Source organism: Capricornis sumatraensis, chromosome 8 (genome assembly GCF_032405125.1).
Source record: "Capricornis sumatraensis isolate serow.1 chromosome 8, serow.2, whole genome shotgun sequence".
Lineage (NCBI taxonomy): Eukaryota > Metazoa > Chordata > Mammalia > Artiodactyla > Bovidae > Capricornis > Capricornis sumatraensis.
The window spans coordinates 2,509,213-2,535,675 of NC_091076.1; the positions used below are offsets into that span (position 1 = coordinate 2,509,213).

A 26,463-nucleotide genomic window follows, 5' to 3' on the forward strand; every position below is an offset into this window, starting at 1 on the left:
AGATTGCTTCATCCACCAACAGGGGGAAGACACATTCCCCTCCAGTCACGTGGAGCAGTTTCCAAGACAAAGCAGACGCTGGGCCACGAAATACACCCAGAGACACTTAGAGCATCTACCAGGACAGACTGCCCTCGGGCCACGCAACACACCCAGAGACACTTAAGAGGAACAGCAATCATGCAGTGCGTGCTATCAGACCGCAGTGAAAGTGACCTGGGAGCCTGCAACAGAAAGATGGCTGCACTAACCCCAGACACACGGAGGTTAAACAGCGCCTTTCTAAATAAGACACTGGCCAAAGGAGATATCTCAAGAAAAAATTTTAAATACTTAGAATGAGATGAGAATGAAAACACAACTTGTCAACATTTATAGGACGCAGCAAAAGCAGTGCTCAGAAGAAATTTGTGACGCAGAATGCACTTCTCAGAAGAGAAAAAATATCTGGAATCAGATGTTACCTTAAGCAGCTAGAAGAGGACATCATCCCTAATACGGGAACCGAAGACACTACGAGAAAACAGTATCTCTCATGAACACAGATTAAAAACAGATAACAAAATATTAGCAAACTGAATCTACAGAAGCATCAAGAGAATCATATACCACAACCAAGTTCATCACACATATACAAGGCTGGTCCTACTTCATAAAATCAAATACTGAAAATTATCACACCAACAGACTAAAAGAGAAAAATCACACGATCCTATCAGTATCAGCATCGTATCGTATCAATGCAGAAACAGCACTGGACAAAATCCAACATGCATTCATGACAAGAACTCTCAGCCAACTAGGAAGAGAGGGGCACTTCCTCAACGTGACAGAAAACAGTTACAGCAAGCCCGCAATTAGTATCAGACGTAAAGGTGAGAAACACGAAGCCTTCCCATTAAGACAAGGTGTAATGCAAGCACGTCCCCTCTCATCACTCTTCCAACAGCGAACTGGAAGTCCCCGCCGATGCAATCAGACAGTGAAAGTGAAAGTGAAGTCGCTCAGTCGTGTCCAACTCTTCGCGACCCCATGGACTGTAGCCCACCAGGCTCCTCCATCCATGGGATTCTCCAGGCAAGAATACTGGAGTGGGCTGCCATTTCCTTCTCCAGAGGATCTTCCCGACCCAGCGATCGAACCCGGGTCTCCCACATTGCAGGCAGACGCTTTAACCTCTGAGCCACCAAGCCTGCAAAGGGAAAAAAAGACTCAGATGTCTTCAACTTGTGACAAGATTATAGATCCTTCCTAAGTTGAAAATATCATTAAGCTGAAAAATGTATTTAACACAGCTCCCCTACCAAACATCCTAGCTTAGCCTGGTGTACCTCAAACAAGCTCAGAATACGTTAGCATACAGCTGGAAAAACCAGTTAACAGCAATTCTACTTTACAGTTAAGTGCTGAATGCCTCATGTCATGTACTAAATACTGTACTGAAAGTGAAAATCAAAATGCTTGTGTGGGCGCAGTCGTTGTAGGCGTGTCAGCCTTCTGTTTCTTTAATGCACCACTGTTCTTTTTATTTACTTGTTTATTTAAGGCTGTGCTGGTTTCTGAATTTGGCAATAAGGAGTTCATGATCTGAGCCAGAGTCAGCTTCCAGTCTTGTTTTTGCTGCCTGTATAGAGCTTCTCCATCTTTGGCTGCAAAGAATATAATCAATCTGATTTTGGTGTTGACCATCTGGTGAGAAGACAAGAGTCTTCTCTTGTGTTGTTGGAAGGGGGTGTTTGCTGTGATCAGTGCATTCTCTTGGCAAAACTCTGTCAGCCTTTGCCCTGCTTCATTCCGTATTCCAAGGCTAAATTTCCCTGTTACTCCAGGTATTTCCTGACTGCCTACTTTTGCATTCCAGTCCCCTATAATGAAAAGGACAGCTTTTTGGGGGTGTTAGTTCTAGGTCTTGTAGGTTTTCAAAGAACCATTCAACTTCAGCTTCTTCAGCGTTACTGGCTGGGGCATAGACTTGGATTACCGGGATATTGAATGGTTTGCCTTGGAGACAAACAGAGATCATTCTGTCGTTTTTGAGTTTGCATCCAAGTACTGCATTTCGGACTCTTTTGTTGACCATGATGGCTACTCCATTTCTTCTAAGGGTTTCTGGACCACAGTAGTAGATATAATGGTCATCTGAGTTAAATTCACCCATTCCAGTCCATTTAGTTAGCTGATGCCTAGAATGTCAACATTCACTCTTGCCATCTCCTGTTTGACCACCTCCAATTTGCCTTGATTCATGGACCTAACATTCCAGGTTCCTATGCAATATTGCTCTTTGCAGAATCGGACCTTGCTTCCATCACCAGTCACATCCACAACTGGGGTGTTATTTCTGCTTTGGCTCCGTCTCTTCACTCTTTCTGGAGTTATTTCTCCACTGATCTCTAGTAGCATACTGGGCACCTAACGAGCTGGGGAGCTCATCTTTCAGTGTCCTACCTTTTTGCCTTTTCATAGTGTTCATGGGATTCTTATGGCAAGAGTGCTGAAGTGGTTTGCCATTCCCTTCTCCAGTGGACCACGTTTTGTCAGAGTCTCCACCATGACACAGCATGCCTCATAGTTTCACTGAGTCAGACAAGGCTGTGGTCCATGTGATCAGATTGCTTAGTTTTCTGTGATTGTGGTTTTCAGTCCTTCTGCCCTCTGATGGAGAAGGTAAGAGGCTTATGGATGGGAGAGACTGACTGATGGGGAAACTGGGTCCTGTTCCGATGGGCGGGGCCAAGCTCAGTAAGTCTTTGATCTTTTAAAGATTTTCTGTTGATGGGTGGAGATGTGTTCCCTCCCTGCTGTTTCAGTTCAGTTCAGTTCAGCCGCTCAGTCGTGTCCGACTCTTTGCGACCCCATGAATCGCAGCACGCCAGGCCTCCCTGTCCATCACCACCTCCCGGAGTTCACTCAGACTCATGTCCATCGAGTCCGTGATGCCATCCAGCCATCTCATCCTCTGTCATCCCCTTCTCCTCCTGCCCCCAATATCTCCCAGCATCAGGGTCTTTTCCAATGAGTCAACTCTTTGCACGAGGTGGCCAAAGTACTGGAGTTTCAGCTTCAGCATCAGTCCATCCAAAGAAATCCCAGGGTTGATCTCCTTCAGAATGGACTGGTTGGATCTCCTTGCAGTCCAAGGGACTCTCAAGAGTCTTCTCCAACACCACAGTTCAAAACCATCAATTCTTCAGCGCTCAGTCTTCTTCACAGTCCAACTCTCACATCCATACATGACCACAGGAAAAACCATAGCCTTGACTAGACGGACCTTAGTCGACAAAGTAATGTCTCTGCTTTTGAATATACTATCTAGGTTGGTCATAACTTTTCTTCCAAGGAGCAAGCGTCTTTTAATTTCATGGCTGCAGTCATCATCTGCAGTGATTTTGGAGACCCAAAAAATAAAGTCTGACACTCTTTCCACTGTTTCCCCATCTATTTCCCATGAAGTGATGGGACCAGATGCCATGATCTTCGTTTTCTGAATGTTGAGCTTTAAGCCAACTTTTTCGCTCTCCTCTTTCACTCTCATCAAGAGGCTTTTTAGCTCCTCTTCACTTTCTGCCATAAGGGTGGTGTCATCTGCATATCTGAGGTTATTGATATTTCTCCCTGCAGTCTTGATTCCAGCTTGTACTTCTTCCAGCCCAGCGTTTCTCATGATGTACTCTGCATAGAAGTTAAATAAACAGGGTGACAATATACAGCCTTGACGTACTCCTTTTCCTTTTTGGAACCAGTCTGTTGTTCCATGTCCAGTTCTAACTGTTGCTTCCTGACCTGCATATAGGTTTCTCAAGAGGCAGGTCAGGTGGTCTGGTATTCCCATCTCTTTCAGAATTTTCCACAGAAGTGCACTGGCTGAGACGGACCACGCAGAAGTGTGGCCGAGAGGAGCTACCCCTTGCCCAAGGTCGGGGCGGTGACCAAGAGTGCCAGGCTGCGTCGGCACAGGAGTAGTCAAGACGGGCTACCCCACGTCCGAGGGCAGGGGCGGCGGCCGAGACAAGCTACTGCACGCCCAAGGTCAGGGGCGGCGGCCGAGAGGAGCAACCCCACGTCCAAGAAGTGGTAGCTGCGCAGGCGCAGGAGGGCCGAGAGGAGCTACTCCACGTTCAAGGTCAGCAGGGGTGGCCGTGAGGAGATACCCCTCACCCAAGGTACGGAGCAGTGGCTGCCCTTTGCTGGAGCAGCCGTGAAGAGATACCCCACATCCAAGGTAAGAGAAACCCAAGTAAGACGGTAGGTGTTGCGAGAGGGCATCAGAGGGCAGACACACTGAAACCACAATCACAGAAAACTAGTCAAGCTAATCACACAGACCACAGCCTTGTCTAACTCAATAAAACCAAGCCATGCCCTGCTATTTACCTGGGGCCAAACTATGGTGGAGGTAAGGAAGATGAGGGTGACCTCCTTATTGCCAAATTCAGACTTAAATTGAAGAAAGCAGTGAAAACCACTAGACCATTCAGGTGTGACCTAAATCAAATCCCTTACGCTTATACAGTGGAAGTGACAAATAGATTTAAGGGACTAGATATGATAGACGGAGTGCCTGATGAACTATGGATGGAGGTTTATGACATTGTACAGCAAACAGGGATCAAGACCGTCCCCAAGAAAAAGAAATGAAAAAAAGCAAAATGGCTATCTGAGGAGGCCTTACCAATAGCTGTGAAAGGAGGAGATGTGTAAAGCAAAGGAGAAAAGGAAAGAAATACCCATTTGAATGCAGAGTTCCGAAGAATAGCAAGAAGAGATAAGAAAGCCTTCCTCAGTGATCAGTGCAGAGAAATCAAGGAAAACAATAGAATGGGAAAGTCTAGAGGTCTCTTCAAGAAAATTAGAGATACCAAGGGAACATTTCATGCAAAGATGGGCTCAACAAAGGACAGAAGTGGTATGGACCTAACAGAAGCAGAAGATTTTAAGAAGAGGTGGCAAGAATACACAGAACTGTACAAAAAGATCTTCAAGACCCAGATAATCACGATGGAGTGATCACTCACCTAGAGCCAGAGATCCTGGAATGTGAAGTCAAGTGGGCCTTAGGAAGCATCACTATAAACAAAACTAGCGGAGGTGATAGAATTCCAGTTGAGCTATTTCACATCCTAAAAGATGATGCTGTGAAAGTGCTTCAGTCAATATGTCAGCAAATTTGGAAAACGCAGCAGTGGCCACAGGACTGGAAAACGTCAGTTTTCATTCCAATCCCAAAGAAAGGCAACGCCAAAGAATGCTCAAACTACCACACAATTGCACTCACCTCACACGCTAGTAAAGTAATGCTCAAAATTCTTCAAGCCAGGCTTTAACAATATGTGAAGTGTGAACTTTCAGATGTTTAAGCTGGTTTTAGAAAAGGCAGAGGAAGCAGAGATCAAATTGCCAATATCCGTTGGATCAGTGAAAAAGCAAGAGAGTTCCAGAAAAACATCTATTTCTGCTTTACTGACTATGCCAAAGCCTTTGACTGTGTGGAAAGAAAAGAAAGTGAAGTTGCTCAGGCGTGTCTGACTCTGCGACCCCACGGACTGGAGCCCACCAGCCTTCTCCCTCCATGGGATCGTCCAGGCAAGAACAATGGAGTGGGTTGCCATTTCCCTCTCCAGGAGATCCTCCTGACCCAGGGATTGAACCCGGGTCTCCTGCATTGCAGGCAGACGCTTTCCCACCTGAGACACCAGGGAACTCCTGAAAGTGAATGCCACTCAGTCATGTCTGACTCTTTGCGACCCTGGACTGTAGAGTCCGTGGAATTCTCCAGGCCAAAATACTGGAGTGGGTATCATTTCCCGTCTCCAGGGGACCTTTCCAACCCAGGGATCGAACCCAGGTCTCCCACACTGCAGGCGGATTCTTTACCAGCTGAGCCATGACTGTGTGGATCACCACAAATTGTGGAAAACTCTGAGAGAGATGGGAATACCAGACCACCCGACCTGCCTCTTGAGAAATCTGTATGCAGGTCAGGAAGCAACAGTTAGAACTGGACATGGAACAACAGACTGGTTCCAAATAAGAATAGGAGTATGTTAAGGCTGTATACTGTCACCCTGCTTATTTAACTTATACGCAGAGTACATCATGAGAAATGCTGGGCTGGAGGAAGCACAAGCTGGAATCAAGATTGCTGGGAGAAATATCAATGACCTCAGATATGCAGATGACACCACCCTTATGGCAGAAAGCGAAGAACTACAGAGCCTCTTGATGAAAGTGAGAGGAGAGTGGAAAAGTTGGCTTAAAGCTCAACATTCAGAAAACTAAGATCATGGCATCTGGTCCTATCACTTCATGCCAAATAGATGGGGAAACAGTGTCAGACTTTATTTTCTGGGCTCCAAAATCACTGCAGATGGTGACTGCGGACATGAAATTAAAAGATGCTTACTCCTTGGAAGGAAACTTATGACCAACCTAGATAGCATATTAAAAAGCAGAAATTACTTTGACAACAAAGGTCCATCTAGTCAAAGCTATGGTTTTTCCAGTGGTCATGTATGGATGTGAGAGTTGGACTATAAAGAAAGCTGAGTACCGAGGAACTGATGCTTGTGAACTGTGGTGTTGGAGAAGACTCTTGAGAGTCACTTGGACTGCAAGGAGGTCCAACCAGTCCATCCTAAAGGAGATCAGTCCTGAATATTCATTGGAAGGACTGATGCTGAAGCTGAAACTCCAACACTTCAGCCACCTGATGCGAAAAACTGACTCCCTTGAAAAGACCCCGATGCTGGGAAAGATTGAAGGCGGGAGGAGAAGGGAACGACAGAGGATGAGATGGTTCGATGGCATCACCGACTCAATGGACATGAGTTTGAGTGAGCTCCAGGAGTTGGTGATGGACAGGGAGGCCTGGCGTGCTGCAGGGCGTGGGGTTGCAGAGAGTCGGACACAACTGAGCCGCTGGGCTGAGCTGAGCAGTGCTGGGTCTCCTCTCCTGTGGGAGTTTTCTCTGGTTGCAGGACGCGGGCTGTGCATTTCGACGGCTTCTCTTATCCTGCTCCCATGCTCCGGAGCACAGGCTCAGCAGTTGTGATTCGGGGGCTTCGTTGCCCCTCAGCATGTGGTATCTTCCCAGGTCCGGGATTCAACCCATGTCCCCGGCACTGGCAGGCAGATTCTTTACTGAGCCACCAGGAAAATCTGGTCCATCAGTTGTTTACCCTGGTGACAGAGCAGCTAGCTGGGAGCTAAGCCTCACTGCTGACGCCCAGCAACCCGGGATAGCAGCAGACTGCCTATCGCCAGTCCAGAGAAAGATCAAAATTCAAAGCTCGGTTTCTACCAGATATTTATCACTTTTGCACCATTTTAAGACCAAAAAAACCTGAAAAGTGGTATTGTCCAGCATTGGTGACCATCTGCACACTGATTGGGGAAAAGGACAAAACTATATGCGAAGACATACATTTGGGATTGGAAATTAAAATCCCAGTAGCATTTACATTAGCTCCTGCAAAATGGAATACCTGCATATGAGCTTTACAAAGTACGTATAAGTTCTACATGAGGAAAACTACAAATCTCTGAAGAGAGAAAAGGAGAGAGTTCACGTCTGTGGGTACAAAGATTCAACACCGTCAAGGTATCAGATCTTCCCAACTTGATTTGTAGATTCAGGTCAATCCTCATCAAATTCCTATCAAGTCATTTCACGAGTAGTGACAAACCGAATCTAAAGTTTACAAGGACAGGAGGCGAAAGACCCAGGACAGCCAGCACAACGCTGAAGCAGAAGAACAAGGCCGGAGGACTGACCGTCCCCACTCCAAGACTCGCCGTCAATCAAGACGGGCGGCGCTGGGACCGCCCTGGTGGTCCAGCGGGTAAGAATTCGCCTGCCATTCAGGGCACTCAGGTTCGATCCCTGGTCGGGGAACTTAGATCCCACATGCTGCAGAGCAAGTAAGCCGTGTGCCACAACTGCAGAGTCCACGCACCACAATCAATGACCCTGCAGCCTGATGCAGCAAAAACGCAACAGACGGTGTGGGGCTAACAAGTGAAGTGATGGAAGAGAACAGAGTCCAGAAAGAGACTCCTAAACAGCGTCACCTGCCCTCCGACAAAGGAGCAAAAGCCAAAAAGGGGAGCAGAAACGGTCCCTGAGGAATCGGGCTCGACCGCTGGGCATCACGTCCAGAAGCCACGAGCCCAGAGCCAGCCGTCACACGCTTGCGAAGAGCTGACTCAGACTGGGACCCAGGCCTCAGTGGAAAGCGGGAAACTAAGATACTTCTAGAAGATAACACAGGAAGAAACCTAGACGACCTTGGGTTCAGCAACGACTTCTTCCCGACACCACCAACGCACGACTCTTGAAAAGCAAGAGTTGATAGGCTGGATTCCTTTACAATTAAAATTTTCTGCTCCGGGAAAGACACTGTCAGGACAACAAAAAGACAGGCCACGGAGAAACTATTTGCAAAAGGTGCATCTGACAAAGGACTCTTATCCAAAACAAAGCACTCTCAGAACTCAACAACGAGAAAACTGCCTGACTGCAGGATGGCTCAAAGATGCTAACAGACACTCCGCCAAACATGATGCAAGATGGGAAATATACCTACAGGTGTCCCACCTGGTGTGTCGTCAGGTAAACGGAAATGCAAACAAGAGCCCACTGCACAGCTACTGCTGCTGGTGCTAAGTCACTTCAGTCGTGTCCAACTCTGTGCGACCCCATAGATGGCAGCCCATGAGGCTCCCCTGTCCCTGGGATTCCCCAGGCAAGAATACTGGAGTGGGTTGCCATTTCCTTCTCCAATGCATGAAAGTGAAGTCACTCAGTCATGACCGACTCTTAGCGACCCTATGGACTGCGGCCCACCAGCCTCCTCCGTCCATGGGATTCTACAGGCAAGAGTGCTAGAACAGCCAAATGCTGACCACCAACGACACCAGCGCCGGCGAGGAGCCGGAGCAGCCACAACTCGCACCATCCCTGCTGGGGGTGCGAGGGTGCAGCCGCTTCGGAAGCTTGCGGGCTTCTGAACACACTGCACACGCTCTCACCACGTGGTCCAGCAATTAAGCGCCTCGGTGTTCACCCAAAGGAGCTGAAAATTTACATCCACACATAACATGGGTATTTGGAGTCAGTGCCAAAATGTGGAAGTAAGCAAGGGGCACTTCAGCATGTGGATGGATAGGTCCACTGTGGTCCGTCCAGACGTGGACTGACCTCGAGTGCTAAAGAGAAACTAGCCCTCAAGCCCTGGTGAGACCTGGAGGAACCTTCAGTTCACATCAGTAAGTGAAAGCAGCCGATCTCTGCAATACTCCAAGTCTGTGATGTTCAGAAAAGGCCACACTCAAGCCAGTACACGGCTCAGTGGCCACCAGGGTTTGCGGGTGAGCAGGGATGAGCAGGAGGAGCAGAGAGGACTTTCAGGGCAGGGAGCCTGCCCTGCGTGAGGACACGAGGGCAGAGGCGCATCGTCACACACGTGTCCAGACCCGCACGAGGCACACCACCAAGAGAGAACCCAGGGTAAACGGAGACCATGGGATTCTCCAGGCCAGAATACCGGAGTGGGGAGCCTTTCCCTTCTCCAGGGGATCTTCCCAACCCAGGAATCGAGCCCAGGTCTCCCGCATTGCAGGCGGATTCTTTACCAAGTGAGCTATCAGGGAACCAAACTTCCAGGACCTCTTGGCACAGACCAAATGTCCTGCAAAGTCAGGAAGGAACACTTACTACCGTGAACTAACACAGCGGCTCCTCAGAATACGGGGTTGAGTCTCCGTATGAGCCGCCTCTGGGGAAACACACAAAAGAACAAGCAGCCGGGGTCTTCACACCGTGTTCGCAGCAGCAAAGGTCACAACAAAGGCAAAAACAACGTTCATCAAAGATGAAGGGATACACAAAACGTGGTCCAGCCCACAGGATGGAGTATCACTCAGTCCCAAGAAGAAAGGACCCTCTGACATGGGCTACGACCTGGATGGACCTTGAGCACAGTTTGCTACGTGAAATAATCCAGCCACTAGGGGAGGAATCCCGAATGATCCCACGTCTGTGAGGTCCCGAGAGCAGCCGGATCCACGAGGGTGGAAAGCAGCACGGTGGGGCCAGGGGCTGGGGGTGGGTGACCGTTTCCCGGAGACAGCGTGTCAGTTCAGGAAAATGAAAACCACTTCTGGAGATGAGCAGTGGTGGTGTTCCCACGACATGAATGTGCTTAAAAACGGTTAAGCTGGGAAACCGCATGTTATATGTACTGTAGAATTTTAATAAGAAGGACGTTATTGGAATCGCCCAAGAAAATTCCCAGCATTGCTGTTGGAAAGAGAAATGTAACCGGCTTCTGGCCGGCCTGAGGCATCCCTGATCCTGTGTGTGGTCTCAGATGCAGGCGCGGGAAAGCCTCGTCCCCACGACCCAGTGCCCCCGACCCCTCACCAAGCTCAGGACACGTCACACCCAGGAGTGGGGGCCTTGCAGGCCTGCCCCCCGACATGACTGCACCTTCCCCGACCTGGTCCTCTGCACCTTCCGTGAGCGGCCAGCAGGGGGCGCCGGTGTCGAGGAGAAGAGCCAGGAGGACCCGGGGGAGCTCCGGCCAGAGAGGGCGGGGACTGCGGAGGAAGGGATGCGAGAGGGGGACGGGGCGCGCGGCGGCGGAGGGGGGACGGGGCGCGCGGCGGAGGGGGGACGGGGCGCGCGCAGGAGGGGGGACGGGGTGCGCAGAGCGAGACGCAGTACGCGGAGGGGGACGGGGTGCACAGGTCAGGACGGGGTGCGCGGAGAGGGACGGGGTGCACAGCTCAGGATGGGGTGCGCGGCGGGGCACGGGGTGCGCGGCGGGGCACGGGGTGCGCGGCGGGGGACGGGGCAGCAGACCACGCTCACGCCCAAGGGGGACCCGCGGCGTCTCCGCTCGGCTTCCCCAGGTGGCGCTGCTACAAGCAGTGGAATAACCTTGGGAAGCCGGGGCCCTGCACCTGCCGAGGGCGCCGCCTTGAGGGGACACACCTCAGCCTCACCTGCACGCGGCCATCCAGCTCCTGCCCGGCCTGCCCGGCCCGCAGCGCGGCCTCCAGCGGCTCCGCGGCCTGCGCCACCGCGCGCTGCAGGCATTCCAGCATCTGCCTCTTGTCTGGGTCCACAGTCTCCTGCAGCTTCGTGGAGAACGGCTGTGTGTATGAGGAGAGGCCACGCCGTTAGCCCAGCTCAGCAGAGCCCCGCGCTAGCTGCTGGCTCCACGCGGAAGAGGCCAGGCCTGCCCTCCGCCCACGGCCTCCAGCGGTCTGTGTCCCCAGGGCGTCATCCCGCATGTCCCCAAGAGGCAGGTGGCACTAAGGTCGCGGGGCCTGTCCCTCTGACGTGACCCTGGACTGAGCAGCTGCCCTAAGGCCCCGCCCGGGACACAGAGGTCTCCCCCACGACGCCTCCATCACAGAAGCCTCACCGCTCAGCCTAGAGGATGACTGCTAAGCTCTAATTTTATTTCTATTTTTTCTGGCGGAGATAATACATCACAAGCACAATGACAGTCGTTACTGTAATTACTAAAGATGGTGACTAAGAAAAAGAACTTGCCTTATCTGACCTCAAACCACAATCTGTAATACTGTTTTTTCAAAACAAAATGTTAGACTGGAGAGAACTAATTTATGATAACCTCCAGGACCACCCACTTAAGAAGCCTGGCAGCTTCGCCTCTTGGTCACACGGCTTTGATTCGGTTGTGACTCCATGGGGAAGGTTCCCAGGTCAGCGCTGACCACGGTGACTGGCGCTGGGCGTCTCCCGTAAGTGGCGGGAGTGGTCACCCTCCCCGCCCCCCGGCCCTGCCCCGCCTCGGGTGTCTCTGCTGGTGGTTTTCCCCACGGCCCGGAGGAGCTCCATGACGGAGACCTCGTCACCCTGCGTGTCATGGAGCCTGCTGACGACGGCCCCTGTGCTGGGGACGGGGTGGACGGGGGGACATGGGGACCCGGAGCGGCAGTGACCCACCTGCAGGGCGGCTCGCACGTCCTCCAGCAGCTGCGATGCCGGGGGCTGTGTCTCCCGATACCGCTCGAACAGGTAGTTCTGCCGGGCCCTCTTGATGATCTGGGCGCAGAGGAGGGAAGCGGGGTCAGCCGGGCAGTGCCCAGTGCCCACGCAGAGGGCGACCCTGAGCCAGGGGCGGTATGGGTCCTGGCTGCTACAGACGCCATCCGAGAACGCGGCTCCCCCTCGGCCTTCTGAGCGGGGTCAGCCCGAGCCCACCCTCCCGCACCCCTGCCCCGGGGGTTGCTCACATGTACCCGGGTTTTCAACAGCATCAAAACAGGTGAACACAAAGCGTCATCCGCATACACCGCAATACAAGTCCCGCGGGGGGTGCGGTGGGGTTCAAACAGCGTGCACGGAGCTGAGCTGGCTGAGCCAACGTGGGTTTACTAACTCACCCGAGGCCGTTTCTTCCCCCGTACCACCCTCTGTATTTAAAATTTAATCCTAAGAACTCCCCTCACCTTGTCATCAATGTCCGTGATGTTCATGCAGAAGAAGACGTCGAATTTGAAGTAATCCCTCAGCACTCTTCTCAGGATATCGAAGGAGATGTAGGTCCTGCAGCGACCGGAGACGGGCCTTTCCACCCGCACAGCACGCGCGGCGGGAGAGGGGCCCGCCTTTCCACCCGCACAGCACGCGCAGGGCAGGAGAGGGGCCCGCCTTTCCACCCGCACAGCACGCACACACACAGCCCTGGAGAGGGCCTGCCTCGCCCCACAGCCCCAGCCTGGGCCGGCCCCAGGGCAGCGGGTGGGGAGGGCTCTCAGGCGCAGGAAGGAGAGCGTCTGGCCGGAGTCCAGAGGGCCGCCTCGGGGCTGCGGGGACCACCTCTGCTTGGTTGCCTGGACGCTAGCTTTTCCCCATAGAGCATTAGCGGAATGAGAAGCTTCCACCTGAAGACTGGGCGCCGCGCCTCCGCTCGGCAGGGGGCGCTCCTACCTGGCGTGCCCCATGTGCGAGGCGTCGTAGACGGTGGGCCCGCAGCAGTACCATGTCACCCTCCTTCCGTCTTGCGGCACAAACACGTCCTTGGGTGGAAAGGAGGGAATGACCGTCACGAGGGGCGCAGGACGAGTGCCGGCCACGAGCGGCTCGCGCACGTTCACAGGACCGCGTAGCCTGAAGCAAGCCGCGGTCCGGGCTGGGGCTGGGGCGCCGCACTGGACCCGCGACGGTGAGCTCCACGACCCAGGGGCCCGGGGAGCAGGACCCCTCCTCCCTGGGACTCCACTCACGGACACAGGCCGGGGGTCAAGGAGACGGGCGCCCCCATTCTGCTGCTTTAAGGAGAGCAGCTTCCGTTCCTCAGGGACCTGCTGTGAGCCAGGCCAGAGCCGAGCGCGCTGACTGTCCAGCACTCGCTCCCAGGACAACGTGAGCTTTCCTTACCCAGCTGCCGGGGGCCCACACTCCTGAAGGATCCGGCCTAGGGAGTGAGGCCTCCCGCCTGCCGCCCAAAGTCTCAGGTCAGTTCAGGGCCCGCTGTTCCCAACCAGGGGGACACACAGCCCTGGAGAGGGGCCTGCCTCGCCCCACAGCCCCAGCCTGGGCCGGCCCCAGAGCAGCGGGTGGGGAGGGATCTCAGGCGCAGGAAGGAGAGCGTCTGGTCAGAGTCCAGAGGGCAGCGTCGGGGCTGCAGGGACTACTTCTGCTTGGCTGAGGGGGACCCTGCTGCCCGTCTGCGCAGGGTGCTGGCCCACAGAAATGCGTCAGCCCTGGGCAAAACCCCTGGAGCCTCTGATCCCGCTGAGCGAGCCCTGACCAGTCCAGGGCCAACCTGCCTTCGCCCTCACGCCTGCCGGGCTGCCGACAGCCACGGGCCCCACTCGGCTGGCACTGTGACCGCAGGTGCCACCACGTGTCCCCCGAGGGCATGCAGACTCCTGGCCCTGCGCACACCCAGAGCCAGGAAGCTGAGGGCAGCCCCACGAGGTGTGCCACACAGGTGTGCACGCGCGGTCCCGAACACAGCCCTGCGGAGGACGCTCCCCCGCCAGCCGAGGGGTCCTACAGAGCCACCCCCACCACCCGCAGCCCCCTACCTTCCTCCGGGTCAGGCTGTTGTACAGGCGGAGCTGGCACGGCTCGGACCTGGCTGGAGGAGACCACGCAGGCTGTGCCCGCCGCCCTCTACCTGCTGGAGGGAAAGCACAGCTGGGTCAGTGCGGGACGAAGTGATACCATGGGGCTCTGACGGTGTGGCCTGATCCAGTGCCACCGCCCCCGACCCCCGCTCTGCTTGCTCACATCTGAGTGGCAGCGCATCCCACAACCCCTTCCCATTGGGCCAGAGACGGCTCGCCACACCCGCCTCCCGCCGCTGGCTCCAAGCACGGTGCACCCGCACAGCCGGAGGCGCACAGGTAGGCCACGGGGCTGGACCGATGCCCGCCCACCCCCGGGGAGGATGCCCCTCTGGAGGCTTTGGGGGATGGGGACCAACTCCAGACCCAGGAACCAGGTCAGACTAGAAACAGCCGCTGGCCCATGGCCGCGGATGGTCAGTAGCATGGCCTGCGGCCCAGGCTCATCTCCACCAGTGGGCAGCCGGCTCCCCACCCCGGGAACATGCGGGCTCCCGAGCTTGCTTCTGATACAGAGCCCAGGGCTCCACCCTGGTCCCAGAGCCTTTGGGAACAGCCTGCGGGCACATCACGGGGGTGGGGAGGGGGCTCCCGGAGCCCAGCCTCCTCTGGTTACAGTCACCAGGGAAGCCCCGCCCTCCTCCCTGACCCCCATCATCTCCTCCTGGCCATTCCCCTGCCCTGTGGCTGTGAGCCCGAGCGTCCCACTGCACGAAGGGCTGGCCTGCTGGACTGCAACGAGGGCCTGGGAGGTGGGTGGGGTTGGGGGTAGCTGTGTCCCGAGGCTCCGGGAGAGACACCAAGTCTTTACACCCTCCACCCCCACTCGGGGCACCGGTGACCCTCCCGAAACCCCGGGGAACTGCTGCACGCCTAACCTGGCCGAGCTCGGCTGCCTGCGTGCCCCCTGCACCCCTTCGGGCACAGGCTCCTGGTCTCAATGCCGCCCACACCCTGCTGCTGTGTCTGCGAGGTGACCGTCCTGCCACCAGAGGACTGCCCGCTGGTCCCCGAGGGTCACGGTAAACGCAGCCCTGGGCCTGGCTTCGGGCCACCCAGAGGATACACTGACTGGTGAAGGTGGGAGATGGCTGTGTGTGTATGTGCGAGCATGCGTGTGTGTGTGCACACCAGCGGGTGTGGAAGGGACAGACAGAGCCACCCAGCAGCCCCCAACTCCAGGCCCAAGTCGCGGACACACGGAAGGGCTCCTGTGGTCAGTGGCCGGCCAGGCCTCACCGGAAACACAGCCGGCGACTCTCAACGTTCCTCGGGGCCCTCTGGGACGCCGCCTGCTGCTCCCCCAACCGAGATGCTGCAGGTCCCTGCACAAGAGACGCTGCTGCCATGGGGGGTGACGGGGAGCTGGCCGGAGGTGCCCACACGCGCGCCCAGAGCCGGGGTGAAGGCGGGGCTCGCAGGACTGAAGGCTCATGCAAGGGGGCGGCAGCGACAGGACCCAGCAGTGGGCACAGGCAGGGGCCTGGACAGAGGGACGCCCTTCAGGACACGGGGTCACACTCGGACCTCCACGACCCCGGAGCAGCTACTGCCCAAGAGCTGGTAAGCAGTCACAGAGATTGGCACTCAAAATCCCCTGGCCAAAGGGAGAGTCGGGAGGTGTCCTCGGGGCCCCAGCTTAATGAAAAGGGAGGGTCGCCAGAGGCTTTGGGAACCCACTGCCCCATGCCCGGGACCGATGGTCTCTGCCGGGCGCAGCCCCTCAGCCGTGCCCAGCCTTCCTCCGGCTGGTTGGGAACAGCACCCCCGCCCAGGCACATGCAGAAACGCAGCCCTGACCCACGAGCACACCACCAGCACAGCACGCCCGGCTCACCGAGGCCCGGAGAATGAGGCTCCGGGCAGAGAGGGGGTCAGGGGTGCGGGGACAAAGGGGACGTGCCAGCCCGCACGCCCGGCTCACCGAGGCCCAGAGAGTGAGGCTCCGGGCAGGGGGGGGTCAGGGGTGGGGGCACAAAGGGGACGTGCCAGCCCGCATCTGCGTGCCCCGGGCGCCACACACACCACAGCCTCGCAAGAGGGACGGCTCGGAGGGTCACATCCTGGGGACCCGTGGGGCTGTGAGCCGCCCTCTGTGGGGAAGAGCAGGTGCTGAAGCTCCTCTTGGGAGAGGGATGGTGCTGTGGGGGGCAGCAGAGCGCGCCCCGGGGCAGGGGTCGCCCAGGGCAGGCTGGGGGACGTCAGACGCACCAGCAAGGCAGACGCTCGGCCACTGGCACCCAGGGACTCAGCAGAGGACACCGACCCTGAGGGTTCTCAGCCCCAGTCCACCAGCCATCCTGCCACTCGGGGTCCCCGCGGGCACCCTGGAGGCATCCGTGTTGGGGCACCAGGAAGGCCTCCCTGCCCTGGGGAACCCACACCCGCCCTTCCCAGTGGGTGCCTGTGTCACTCTCCCCTCAAGCTCCAGGCTGGAGGTTGCAGCTCCAGACAGACGGCCACGCCAAGGCTGCGCCCGGCCCACCCTGACCCCAGCCCGGAGCCCACGCCCTGGGGAGAAGCACCGCCTCCGCTGGGGAAGGGGCGTCTGCGGCAGGATCCCCCCAGAAACCAAAGCCCACCCCGCCTCCACCCCTTACAGAGGGGACCAGCAGAGCGCAGGTCCCCAGCGTCCCCCGTGAAAGTGAAAGTCGCTCACTAGACTCTGCGACCCCATGGACCATACAGTCCACGGGATTCTCCAGGCCAGAATACTGGAGTGGGTAGCCGTTTCCTTCTCCAGGGGATCGTCCTAGGTGAAGGATCTAGAAAAGGCCCCGCAGTTGTCCGGCCCAGCAGGGACCACCGAGACCACAGGTGGACCCCCCGGCCCCCCGCTCTAGGGGGTGCACACCCCAAGCCAGGCTGGGGGGACAGCTGCTCAAGGGCACCAGCCACTACGGATTTATCTACAGATTCGTGGGAGGGGAGACCACCCAGAAGCCAGATGCCCCCTGCACACCACAACCGGGGGCGGGGGAGCAAGAGCTCTGAGCCCCCCTCCTCTCAAAGCCCAGAAATGCCTTCGCTCTGGGTGCCCAGGGTTCACACCACTAACGCCGCTTCAGGACCCGATGGTGGATGCGCACACCTGTGACCTCGGGGAAGACTTAAGGAGAAGCAAGTCAAGTCCAAGCGGGGTCAGGGAGCTGATGGCCAAGGCGGGCCCCCACCCGGCCAGCGGGTCCACCACAGCAGGGCGGGGTCATGATCCTCGGGGGCTGACACCTCGGGTTTCATCCTAACCTCCCCTTGGGGCGCTCCAGCTGCTCCCCCACAGCCAGCAAGGAGGGTCTCACGGTCAGAAGCTGCTCTGCTACTCACCTGCTTGGAGCCCGCAGGGCGGGTCTGTGGTGCGGGGGCCACCCAGGATGGCGGCCACGTGCCGGAACCAGCGGGCCACGTGGAAGAGCTGAGGGTCGGCCGGAGGGCCCGAGAGCTGCCTGAAGGCGTCCACGTCCGCCTGGGACAGGGCAAAGCCCTGCACGTAGCTACGCGTGCTGAGATGAGCATCCAGCGCCCGCACCCGGGCCGCCTCGTCACTAATGCCCAGGATGGCCCTGTAGTCGGGAGCTGCAAAGACAGAGGATGTGTGTCAGTGGGCCCGGGGGCCTGGGCGAGCCCAGGATCGGGGCCAGGGCTCCCCCTTCCGGGCAGGAGACGCCGAGGACGGGTGGGAGCCCGGGACGGGGGGACGGGTGTGGAGCGACTGCCTGTGGGCTCCAGGCAGGACAAGGATGTTTCAGAACCAAAGGCGGCTGCGGCAGGCTGTGAGAGTTACAGACGCGTGAGCTGCACACTGAGCTGGCTAACCGCACAGCTGGTGATGTTCACCTCAATTACACAAGTGCGCACGCATGCACGCATGCACGCACACGCACACACCCTGCTAGGCACTGGGTGCCGGAGGGCCAGTGCTGACCATTACACACACACACACAGGCTGCTAATTTTCACCTCAATTACACACACACACACACACACACACACACACACATCCCTGCTAGGCACTGGGTGCCGGAGGGCCAGTGCTGACTGTTACACACACACAGGCTGCTAATTTTCACCTCAATTACATACATACACAGAGTTTCTCAATAACACACACACACACACACACACATCCCTGCTAGGCACTGGGTTCCAGACGGCCGGTGCTGACTGGTCCCCTCTCCTCGGGTGGGCTTGGGCATCGGTGAGAACCACAGAGCTCTCCAAACCCGCACTGGCCAGGCTTCCAGCGGCCAAGGCCCAGCACCGAGGAGGCCTGCAGCCCGTCCCAAAACGCATGCTCGACACAGCTCCACCTGCCCGGAGAGGAGCCCACTGGCCAGCGCCTGGCACAGGCCTACCCCTGGCAGGGGCCCGAGGCCGCTGCTCTGCCTTGGAGCCACGAGGACCGGTGTGGGAGGACAGAACCCCAGCCTGAGCGAGGACCAGCCGGCAGCCTCTGCCAGCAGAAGGCCCTGGATCCTGACCACCCTGAGATCTCGCCCCGGCCCCACCAAGCCGCTCGCCGCCCCCTCCTGGCCGCCCCCCCCCCCCCGTCACTGCATGACCCCGTGTCACGGCTCCAGCCACTGGCCGGTGCCCTTGCCTCCTGCGGGGGGCGGGGCAGGCGGAGGCACCAGGCCCTGTGGCTGTGGGGAGGGGGCTGGTCTCACTTCCTTCCACAGCCTGGGGCCTGGCCCCTCCCGCTGTCTCATCCCCCCAAGCACTAGTTCATGACACACGGACGCCCCGCCCGCTTCCCTACACTGACTGCGTGCTCCTCTCTCGCGCTGGGTGAGACTGACTCAGTTCAGGAAGCCACCTCGAGGGCCTGCCGGCGGGTGGACGGAGCTGGGGAGAGGGCCAGTGCGTGTCCCGGAGGGGCTACATCGCCCTTGAGCACCTGGCTGCCCCATGTCGCCCGCCAAGCCCACCCTCCCCGTCTCTGCTGCAGCCGCCTGGGCCGGAGCACAGAGAAGCCTTGCCCCCCGCGCCCCCCGCACCCCCCGCACCCCCCACCTCGTGCCCCAGGAACCGCACTGGACAGACAGACTGCCTTCACTCTGGGTGAACGCCAGGGAAGAGGCACCCCCTAGGACCCGCCAACCTGGACAGTGGCTGCCCTGCGCTGGGGTGCTCCCGGGGCGTTTAGGCTCCCTCTTTTCTCTCACTGCCCGCGTTTTCTGCATAAGCACAGGTCCTTTTCACAATAAGAAAAACACGTCAAACGTTTCACCAACCGGATGGCTTTAAAGCACTAACGAAGCAGGTCAGGGGACAAGGGCTCGGCGGGTTTGCACCCCTCCCCGGCTGGGCGGACCCCCTCCCAGGTAAACAGGTGTACACGCACCCACGCACACGCATGCACGCATGCTCGTAAAGCTGTGGTGTTGGCGAAATTACACTTGTAACTGTTTGAAATACTGCTGGGCGCACAGCCAGCACCCATCAGCTACTGTTATTATCATCATTATTATTTTACTCGCTCCTTGTGTTATTACTGCTGAAATGGCCCTGGAGGAGTTTACCCAGGGATCACACACGCATTTATCACTAAGAGTCCCGTCTGGAGCAGGGAGCCCGCGGGGCAGAGGGCCAGTCATCGGGTCGGTGTGGTAGCTGCGTTCCAGCCTAACTTGAGGAAACAAATTTAAAAATAGGTCAGCTTTCAAGTGGCTGTGGGTTTGGGCCAGACTGCAGTTTGGCGGTGGGCCCATGATGCCAAAGGCAATGAGTGTACTCAGAAGCGGGGCGCCCATCGCTTCCCCGAACCCCTCCCCCAGAAGCCCTGCGCACACACAGCGACTCCCAGCATCGCGTCCACCTGTCCACTGCGGGGCCATCCAGACACACAGCTTCTTACTGTGGGAAGGCCCTGAATGTGCACCATGGTCATCACGGTTTAGAAAATGCTTAACTGAACTTACACAAATCCGAGAGCCAGGTGAGGAACCCAAGTCACACCGGCCGTGGCCTCCCAGCTCCTTCCTTCCCTGCAGCGGGTACAGCCGCCCATGCCTGCCAACGCCCCGCCCACCTCCTGCTCCGTTCCAGCCAGGCTCTCGCTCGGGGAACCCCCCGGGCCAAGGAAGCACTGCCAGCTAAGAGAAGCACCCGATCCATGCCTCCCGAGACCTTCAGAATCAGAGCCTGGGGGTAAGGCGGCTCTCCTGGGCCCTGCCCTGCCGACCTCAGTGGCTAAGATCCCGCAGGCAGCTTGCTGATGCTCAGACCCCTCCCCAGCAGGCATGCCTTCCTCCTAAGCACCCAGGCCAGGTCTGTTTCTGTTCCAAGACCAGCTTGGGTGCAGTGAGGGTCTGCACCCATCCCTCGCTGGCTGCAAGGCCCCAGGAGCACGCGGCCCTGAGGGTCAGGCCCTTCCTGCAAAGGCCCTTTCAGCTCCCAAACCCGCTTCTGCCACCACCTGTCACTGGGGGACCCCTTCAGGCCCATTTCTCTTTCCTGGGGTGTTCCCAATCTGAGAAGCCTTCTGGAACAAAAGCATCCCCCCCATAGGACTCTGGGGGCCCAGAGAGACACATGCACCCCTGCTCTCCCACACAGCGGCAACGCCACCCTCTCCTGAGAGTGAGGGCCCCCACCTCCCTGAGCACAGCCCCGGACGTCCAGGTGTCACTTTGCCCGCACGGTGCCCCCAGGCATCATGTCTTGCCTCCAACCTGGGTTTCAGGGAACGGCATGGCCACCTTCCCCCCAGCAAAGCCGGCACCCGACCCGGTCCGCCCCAACCCATCCACTTCTCATGGCCACTGCTGCCACTGCCCAGGCCACGGGTCACCAGCGTCTTGGGGACTTTCTGGTCTCCCTGCTTCAGTCCACACGGGGGAGGGGGCAGACACCTTGCCAGGGCTCAAAGGCAAGACCCACAATCCGCAAATGGCTCCAGGCCCTTGCAGACCATAGCCTGTAGCCATCTCCAGCCCTCCGCCACCCTCTGGCCTCAGGAACTTGCTCGAAAGCAACGCAGCGGTCCTCAGGTCTCATTGCCAGGGAAGAGTGCTCTCTGTAGTGCCCTGTGCCAGGCTCCTTGGCCCCTTTCTCCCGGAGGCTCAGCTCCCAAACCCGGCTCTGCTGCCACCTGTCTTCCCTGCAGCCAGGCCCTCCCCCAGACCCAGGCGCTCCGTCTCTGGGCTGCAGGGCTGGGCTTGGCCAGAAGATGGATGGATGCCCACCGCCCGTCTAGACCTGGACCAGCAGGGTCTCCACAGTGATCTACCATGCTCCACCCTGCTGTGGGCGGCCGGCAGGGGAGGACTCGCCAAGGTTCTGCCCGATTCTGCAGCCTCAGAGGAAGGGGCCCGGGCCCTGAACCACCTCCGCGGACTCGGGCCAGCCGGCAGCACGCACACGGGGAAGTGACCAAGAAAGGAATGGTCCATGCCGGGGCAGCGCTGGGCTTCTGAGCTCTGGCCACCCCTTCCCGCTGGACGTTAAGCCGAGGAAGGCCCGATGCCCGACCTTGCCCCCGGCCGCACCCCCATGCCCAGCAGCGTCCGGCAGAGCCGGTGCCCAAAGCACACCCCCAAATGAACCAAGCGGCAGGCCTACAGAAGTGCCCTGCTGTGAGGCGCATCTCCTGCACGGATGGAGCGGCACATCCATGTCAGCACGCTGTTGTGAACTCCTGGACATGTTCCCCCCGAAACAGCAGGTGTGAGCCCTCACGGGGCACTCGTTAGTCCTGGGGCGCATCACCAGCTGATGCCCGGACACACGTGTCTGCATGGCACTGCTGCCCGGGGAGGGGTGGGGCGGGGTGGGAGTGTGGACACTGGGCGCTTTCATCGCCACCCAAGGACACTATCTCCCCTGACTCTTAGACTGGGAATACCAGGAGACACGAGTGCATGGATGAGCAAATATCTGTAGTCTATACACACGTGCATTTCAGTTTTCTCAGAGAAACATAGAAAATACAGCCTACTCCCCTTGTCTGCCCTGATCCACTCTGGAACTGGGGCATTTGGTGCTGATCTGAACAGACTCCCCAAGGCAGAGTAGTCAGGGTCGCTGCTACTGTCATACAGGCCCTGGCAAGCTGTGTGACCTCAGACAAACCACTCACCTGCTCTGAAACTCAGGACTCCTGTCTGCACGGCAAGGGTAGTATTAACCACAAAGGTGTGCTCTGAGGATGACAGGCCCCCACAGATGTGTTCAGCACAGACTCATGCTGAGAAGAATGCTAAGTGCTCCTGTATTGTAATGGGATGGTTAGAGAGCATCACTGACTCAATGGACATGAATCTGAGCAGACTCCAGGAGATCGCGGAGGACAGCGAGGCCTGGTGCGCTGCAGTCCATGGGGGTGGCAAAGAGTTGGACACGACTGAGCGACTGAACAACTTTCAATTCTACAGTATAAAACATTAAACTGCAAGTCTGACCCAACTCACCGCCACCGAAGAGGCCTGACCTGCAGGGCAAGGCCTCTGAGATGCGCTCAGTCCACCCTGGGGGTCACAAGGGATGAGACTCAACTTTCTAAAACACCCAGGAACGGGCCTGGTGTTCAAGCTACAAAGGGGAAACTTTAACCCCAGTGGCATCGCAGGGGACCACCAGCTTAAGAAAGACGGCGCAGAATGGGAAGATTCTTCTAAATGAGGGACTCCTTAACGATTCTGGGAAGATGGTCACTATCGACGATTCTAGCCTTGAGGGGAGAAAAAGCATTCCGAACCCGGAAACCAGGAGCATCTAGAACTCTGGCAGCTGTATGAAGCCCTTACCATTTCATTTCCTGTTTCCTCAGGGGATGGTCCGAGGTTCCTGTCTTTGAGAAAAGCCTAGACAAGGGGTGTATGTGGGGAGGTGTGGGTGGGGGGCGGGCGTCACCTCTAAAACAAGAGAGGGCAGAGTGTGGGCTAGGAGCTGCGGCCCTTAATTTTAGGATGAGGACAACCTGTCGGCCACCCAGACAGCTTAATCTTTACGCAGCAATATTCCAAAAACAGGGCAATTCTTACTAAGTCTCTGAAAATCCCCAGTTCTGAAGCAGTTCAAAAGAACTAAAAAACTGAATTTGTCATTTCTGATCTCAAATGAAAAAGGAAGAGAGAGACCGAGGAAGGAAGAAAAGAAACAATGTTGGGCTTTCAACCCGGACAGCACCCATTTCAGCCAAGTGTTCTTAACCTCTACCAACCACTATAAGGCTCACTGCATCTTTTTAAACCTGCCCCACGTGGGGAAGGGGCAGAGGTGGAACCCCAGCCCTGCCCACCCCAGAGACTGGGCTATCAACCAAGCTGCTATTTTTCAGGAGTCCGGGTGGACTTCCGAGGACCGAGGATCTGGGTGGGTGGAGCCAGTGCTGGAATGCAGGCACACCTGTCCGGTGGAATGTGGGGTGCCTGGATGGTGGGTACCCCAGCAACCCTGTCAGGGGCCTCCCACGTCACCGGGTCCAGCTGCTTAGAGCTCCCTGCCAGGAATCCCAGGAGCAAGGGGGACCCCAGAGGCCAGCGAAGTGTGTACAGTCTAAGCAGGGCAGCCAGAGAGTAAAAACGACACCTGAGAGTGCTTCCCAAGGAAAGCTTGCCCCGGACTCCCGGACTCCGCGGACTACCTCCGCTCTGTCTGGCACCCCGCGATCTTGCAGGAGGGAGGGTGAGCAGGGACCCAGCATGCCCCGGAGGCTGCCTGGGGGCGGCTTCTCTCCCGGCTGGTGACACGAGTGATCCGTGGGGACAGAGCCTGAGACGCTCATGGAACCCCGGGGGCGGCGATTAAGGGGGGGGCAGCAACGCCGCGACCGGGCAGGTCCCCGCGGCCACTGCTTGCAGCCGCAGATGACAGCCTTCGTGAAACCCCATCCCCTTCCCGTGGGTCCGCGTCCGGCTCCCTCGGCCCCACGTTCCTAAGTGTCAACGGGGGCCGGGCGGCCCCAAACGACCCTGGGGCTGGGCCTGTGCCCCCAAATCCCAGGGGGCAGGAGGCGGTGAGGTCCGGCCCAGGGGCCGGCAGGGGAACGCAGAACCAGCCCCCGGGGTCGGGGCGCAGGGGGACCCGGCGGCCTCGAGGTCTGGGAGGGCCCGGGACGGGGTTGGAAGAGCGCGCCCGCCGGGGAAACCCGGGGGTCCGGGCCCGCCCTCTGCGCGCCCCGGGGCCCGCCCCTCAGCGCCCCGGCGCCCCCGGCTCCCGCGTGGCCCCGCGGCCCGAGGCTGCCCCGCCCGCCCCTCGCGCGCGCTCACCGTGCTCCGTGGAGGACCCTGCCATCACCCGAATCCCGCACTCGCGGAGACCGCCGCGGCTTCCCAGAATCTGATGCAACCGCCGCCCCGGAAATCCCGCCCCCAAGCCGGCGGCCTTCCGGGATCCGCCCGGTCGCTAGGCAACCACCCGCGCGCCGACGCCGCTGGCCCCGAGCATGCTGGGAATCTTTTTATTTCTTTTACTCAATTTTTATTCACGTTAAGATCAGTCCTGAATGTTCATTGGAAGGACTGATGTTGAAACTTAAACGCCAGTACTTTGGCCACCTGATGCGAAGAACTGACTCATTGGAAAAGACCCAGATGCTGGGAAAGATTGAAGGCGGGAGAAGAGGACGACAGAGGATGAGATGGTTGGATGGCATCACTAAATCAATGGACGTGAGTCTGAGTGAACTCCGGGAGTTGGTGATGGACAGGGAAGCCTGGCGTGCTGCAGTCCATGGGGTCGCAGAGTCGGACACAACTGAGCGACTGAACTGAACAGATAGTTGATTAACAATGTTGTCCAACAGAGTGACAGTTAGACATATATACATTCTTAATATTCTTTTCCCTCATGACTTGTCATATTAAATATAGTGTGATAGGAAATAAAGTTCTCTGTTCTATACAGTAGGACACTGTGGATCTCTGTATTAAAAAGTTTCCTTCTGCTAACACCAACCTCCCACTTCATCCCTCCCCATTCCCCATACCCCTTGACAACCCAGAGTCTGGTCTCTATTGGACGTCATTCTTTCAAAAAATAAAAAAGTGTATAATTACGTTCCAATGTTATTAGTTTCTCTTGTACAAGAAACTGAAACAGCCATAGGTACACATACCTCCCCTCCCTTTTGACCCTCCCTCCCACACACCCTATCTTCCCCCTCTAAGTAGTCCCAGAGCACAAACGGAGCTCCTTGTGCCACAGGAAACCCTTTTTTTTTTTTAAACATACAGTACAGTCAGCCGCCCCCTGGGATCCGGCTCTGCCACACCACAGGCAGTGCCCCGACCCACCCTGCCCTGGCAGAGCAGCACTTCTGCTGACATGCAGCGCTGACCTCTCCACTGGAAGGTTATAGAGAATCTCTGTGGAGAAGGGCCACAGCTGCGTCTGGGATTCATGAAGTTTCCAACGGGATCAGAACTGGGAAAGAAACTCAGATCCCATCCATCCAGGATACTGGCTATAGTCACAACGTTGGGCCAAAAAAGAGTTTGCTGGGCCATCTCTGCAGGCCTACCTAAGGTGTTACCAGCAACCGATTTGTTTCTAATATTCTGCAACCATCTCTGCAGCTGCATTTCACGGAAGGCAGCCACAAGTTTGGGGACATCTCTCCACGGGGATTTTCTTGTGGTCCAGTGGCTAAGACTCCACACCTCCACTGCAGGGTGGAGTTCCAATTCATGCAGGGGGAACTAAGGTCCCATATGCTCTGCCACATATCAAAAAAAAAAAGAGAAAGAAAGAAAGAAAAAACCCACAAAACATAGAAATGTCACTCCCTGCAGTCCATGGGGTTGCTGAGAGTCGGACACGACTGAGCAACTTCACTTTCACTTTTCACTGACATGCACTGGAGAAGGAAACGGCAACCCACTCCAGCGTTCTTGCCGGGAGAATCCCAGGGACGGGGGAGCCTGGTGGGAGACTGTCTATGGGGTCGATCAGGGTTGGACACGACTGCAGGGACTCAGCAGCAGCAGCAGACGCCCTCCCTCCTCCTGAGGAGTCTTTCCAGATTTGCGAGATGTTTGTGCTTCCACATCTTGTCATTTCCTTCAAATCCAGCAAATTCCATAAATATCTTCTAGTTAATTTCTGGAAACTAATGTCAGATTGCACAAGTTCTTATTGGTGGCTGTTAAAAAAAGAAAAAGGAAGAGTTTGTTTATATTCTTGGAAGACAAGAGTATCCAGTGACTCTGCCCTGGGAGAGTACTCCCAGAGGCGTTTCCACCTGCCCCAAGGTCTCGGCGTTGGCTGCACACCACAGCCCATGACCTGGCAGGCCTTGTGCAGCTCAGATGATCCTGAAGGAGGGACCAAGCCCAGAGGCCAGGAGGCCGTCTGGCTACAACCTGCTGCGTCTCCTTACACGTCCAGTGCTCACTTGTTACTGCGGCCAGT

General features: G+C 57.1%; 2 protein-coding genes across 4 annotated transcripts in view; both read right to left on the bottom strand.

Annotated features, from left to right (window-relative positions):
* Positions 1-24,389, bottom strand: part of CARS1 (cysteinyl-tRNA synthetase 1) — a 42,973-nt gene extending 18,584 nt beyond the window's left edge. For 2 of the 3 annotated variants that reach the window (XM_068976526.1, XM_068976528.1), the window contains exons 1-7: positions 24,321-24,389; positions 17,437-17,685; positions 14,071-14,165; positions 12,968-13,056; positions 12,487-12,583; positions 11,981-12,079; positions 11,008-11,157 (exon numbers count right to left, since the gene is read on the bottom strand). In XM_068976526.1, the coding sequence (XP_068832627.1) occupies positions 11,008-11,157; positions 11,981-12,079; positions 12,487-12,583; positions 12,968-13,056; positions 14,071-14,165; positions 17,437-17,685; positions 24,321-24,345 (804 nt within the window). In that variant the 5' untranslated portion in view covers positions 24,346-24,389. The remainder of the gene's footprint in view (positions 1-11,007; positions 11,158-11,980; positions 12,080-12,486; positions 12,584-12,967; positions 13,057-14,070; positions 14,166-17,436; positions 17,686-24,320) is intronic. The other variant, XM_068976527.1, reaches the window with a different exon arrangement.
* A 1,090-nt stretch (positions 24,390-25,479) lies between these two features.
* LOC138082878 (tumor necrosis factor receptor superfamily member 26-like) overlaps positions 25,480-26,463 on the bottom strand; it is a 28,105-nt gene continuing 27,121 nt past the window's right edge. Inside the window, exon 9 of the mRNA XM_068976302.1 lies at positions 25,480-26,194. The gene's annotated coding sequence lies outside the window, so the exon portion shown is untranslated. The remainder of the gene's footprint in view (positions 26,195-26,463) is intronic.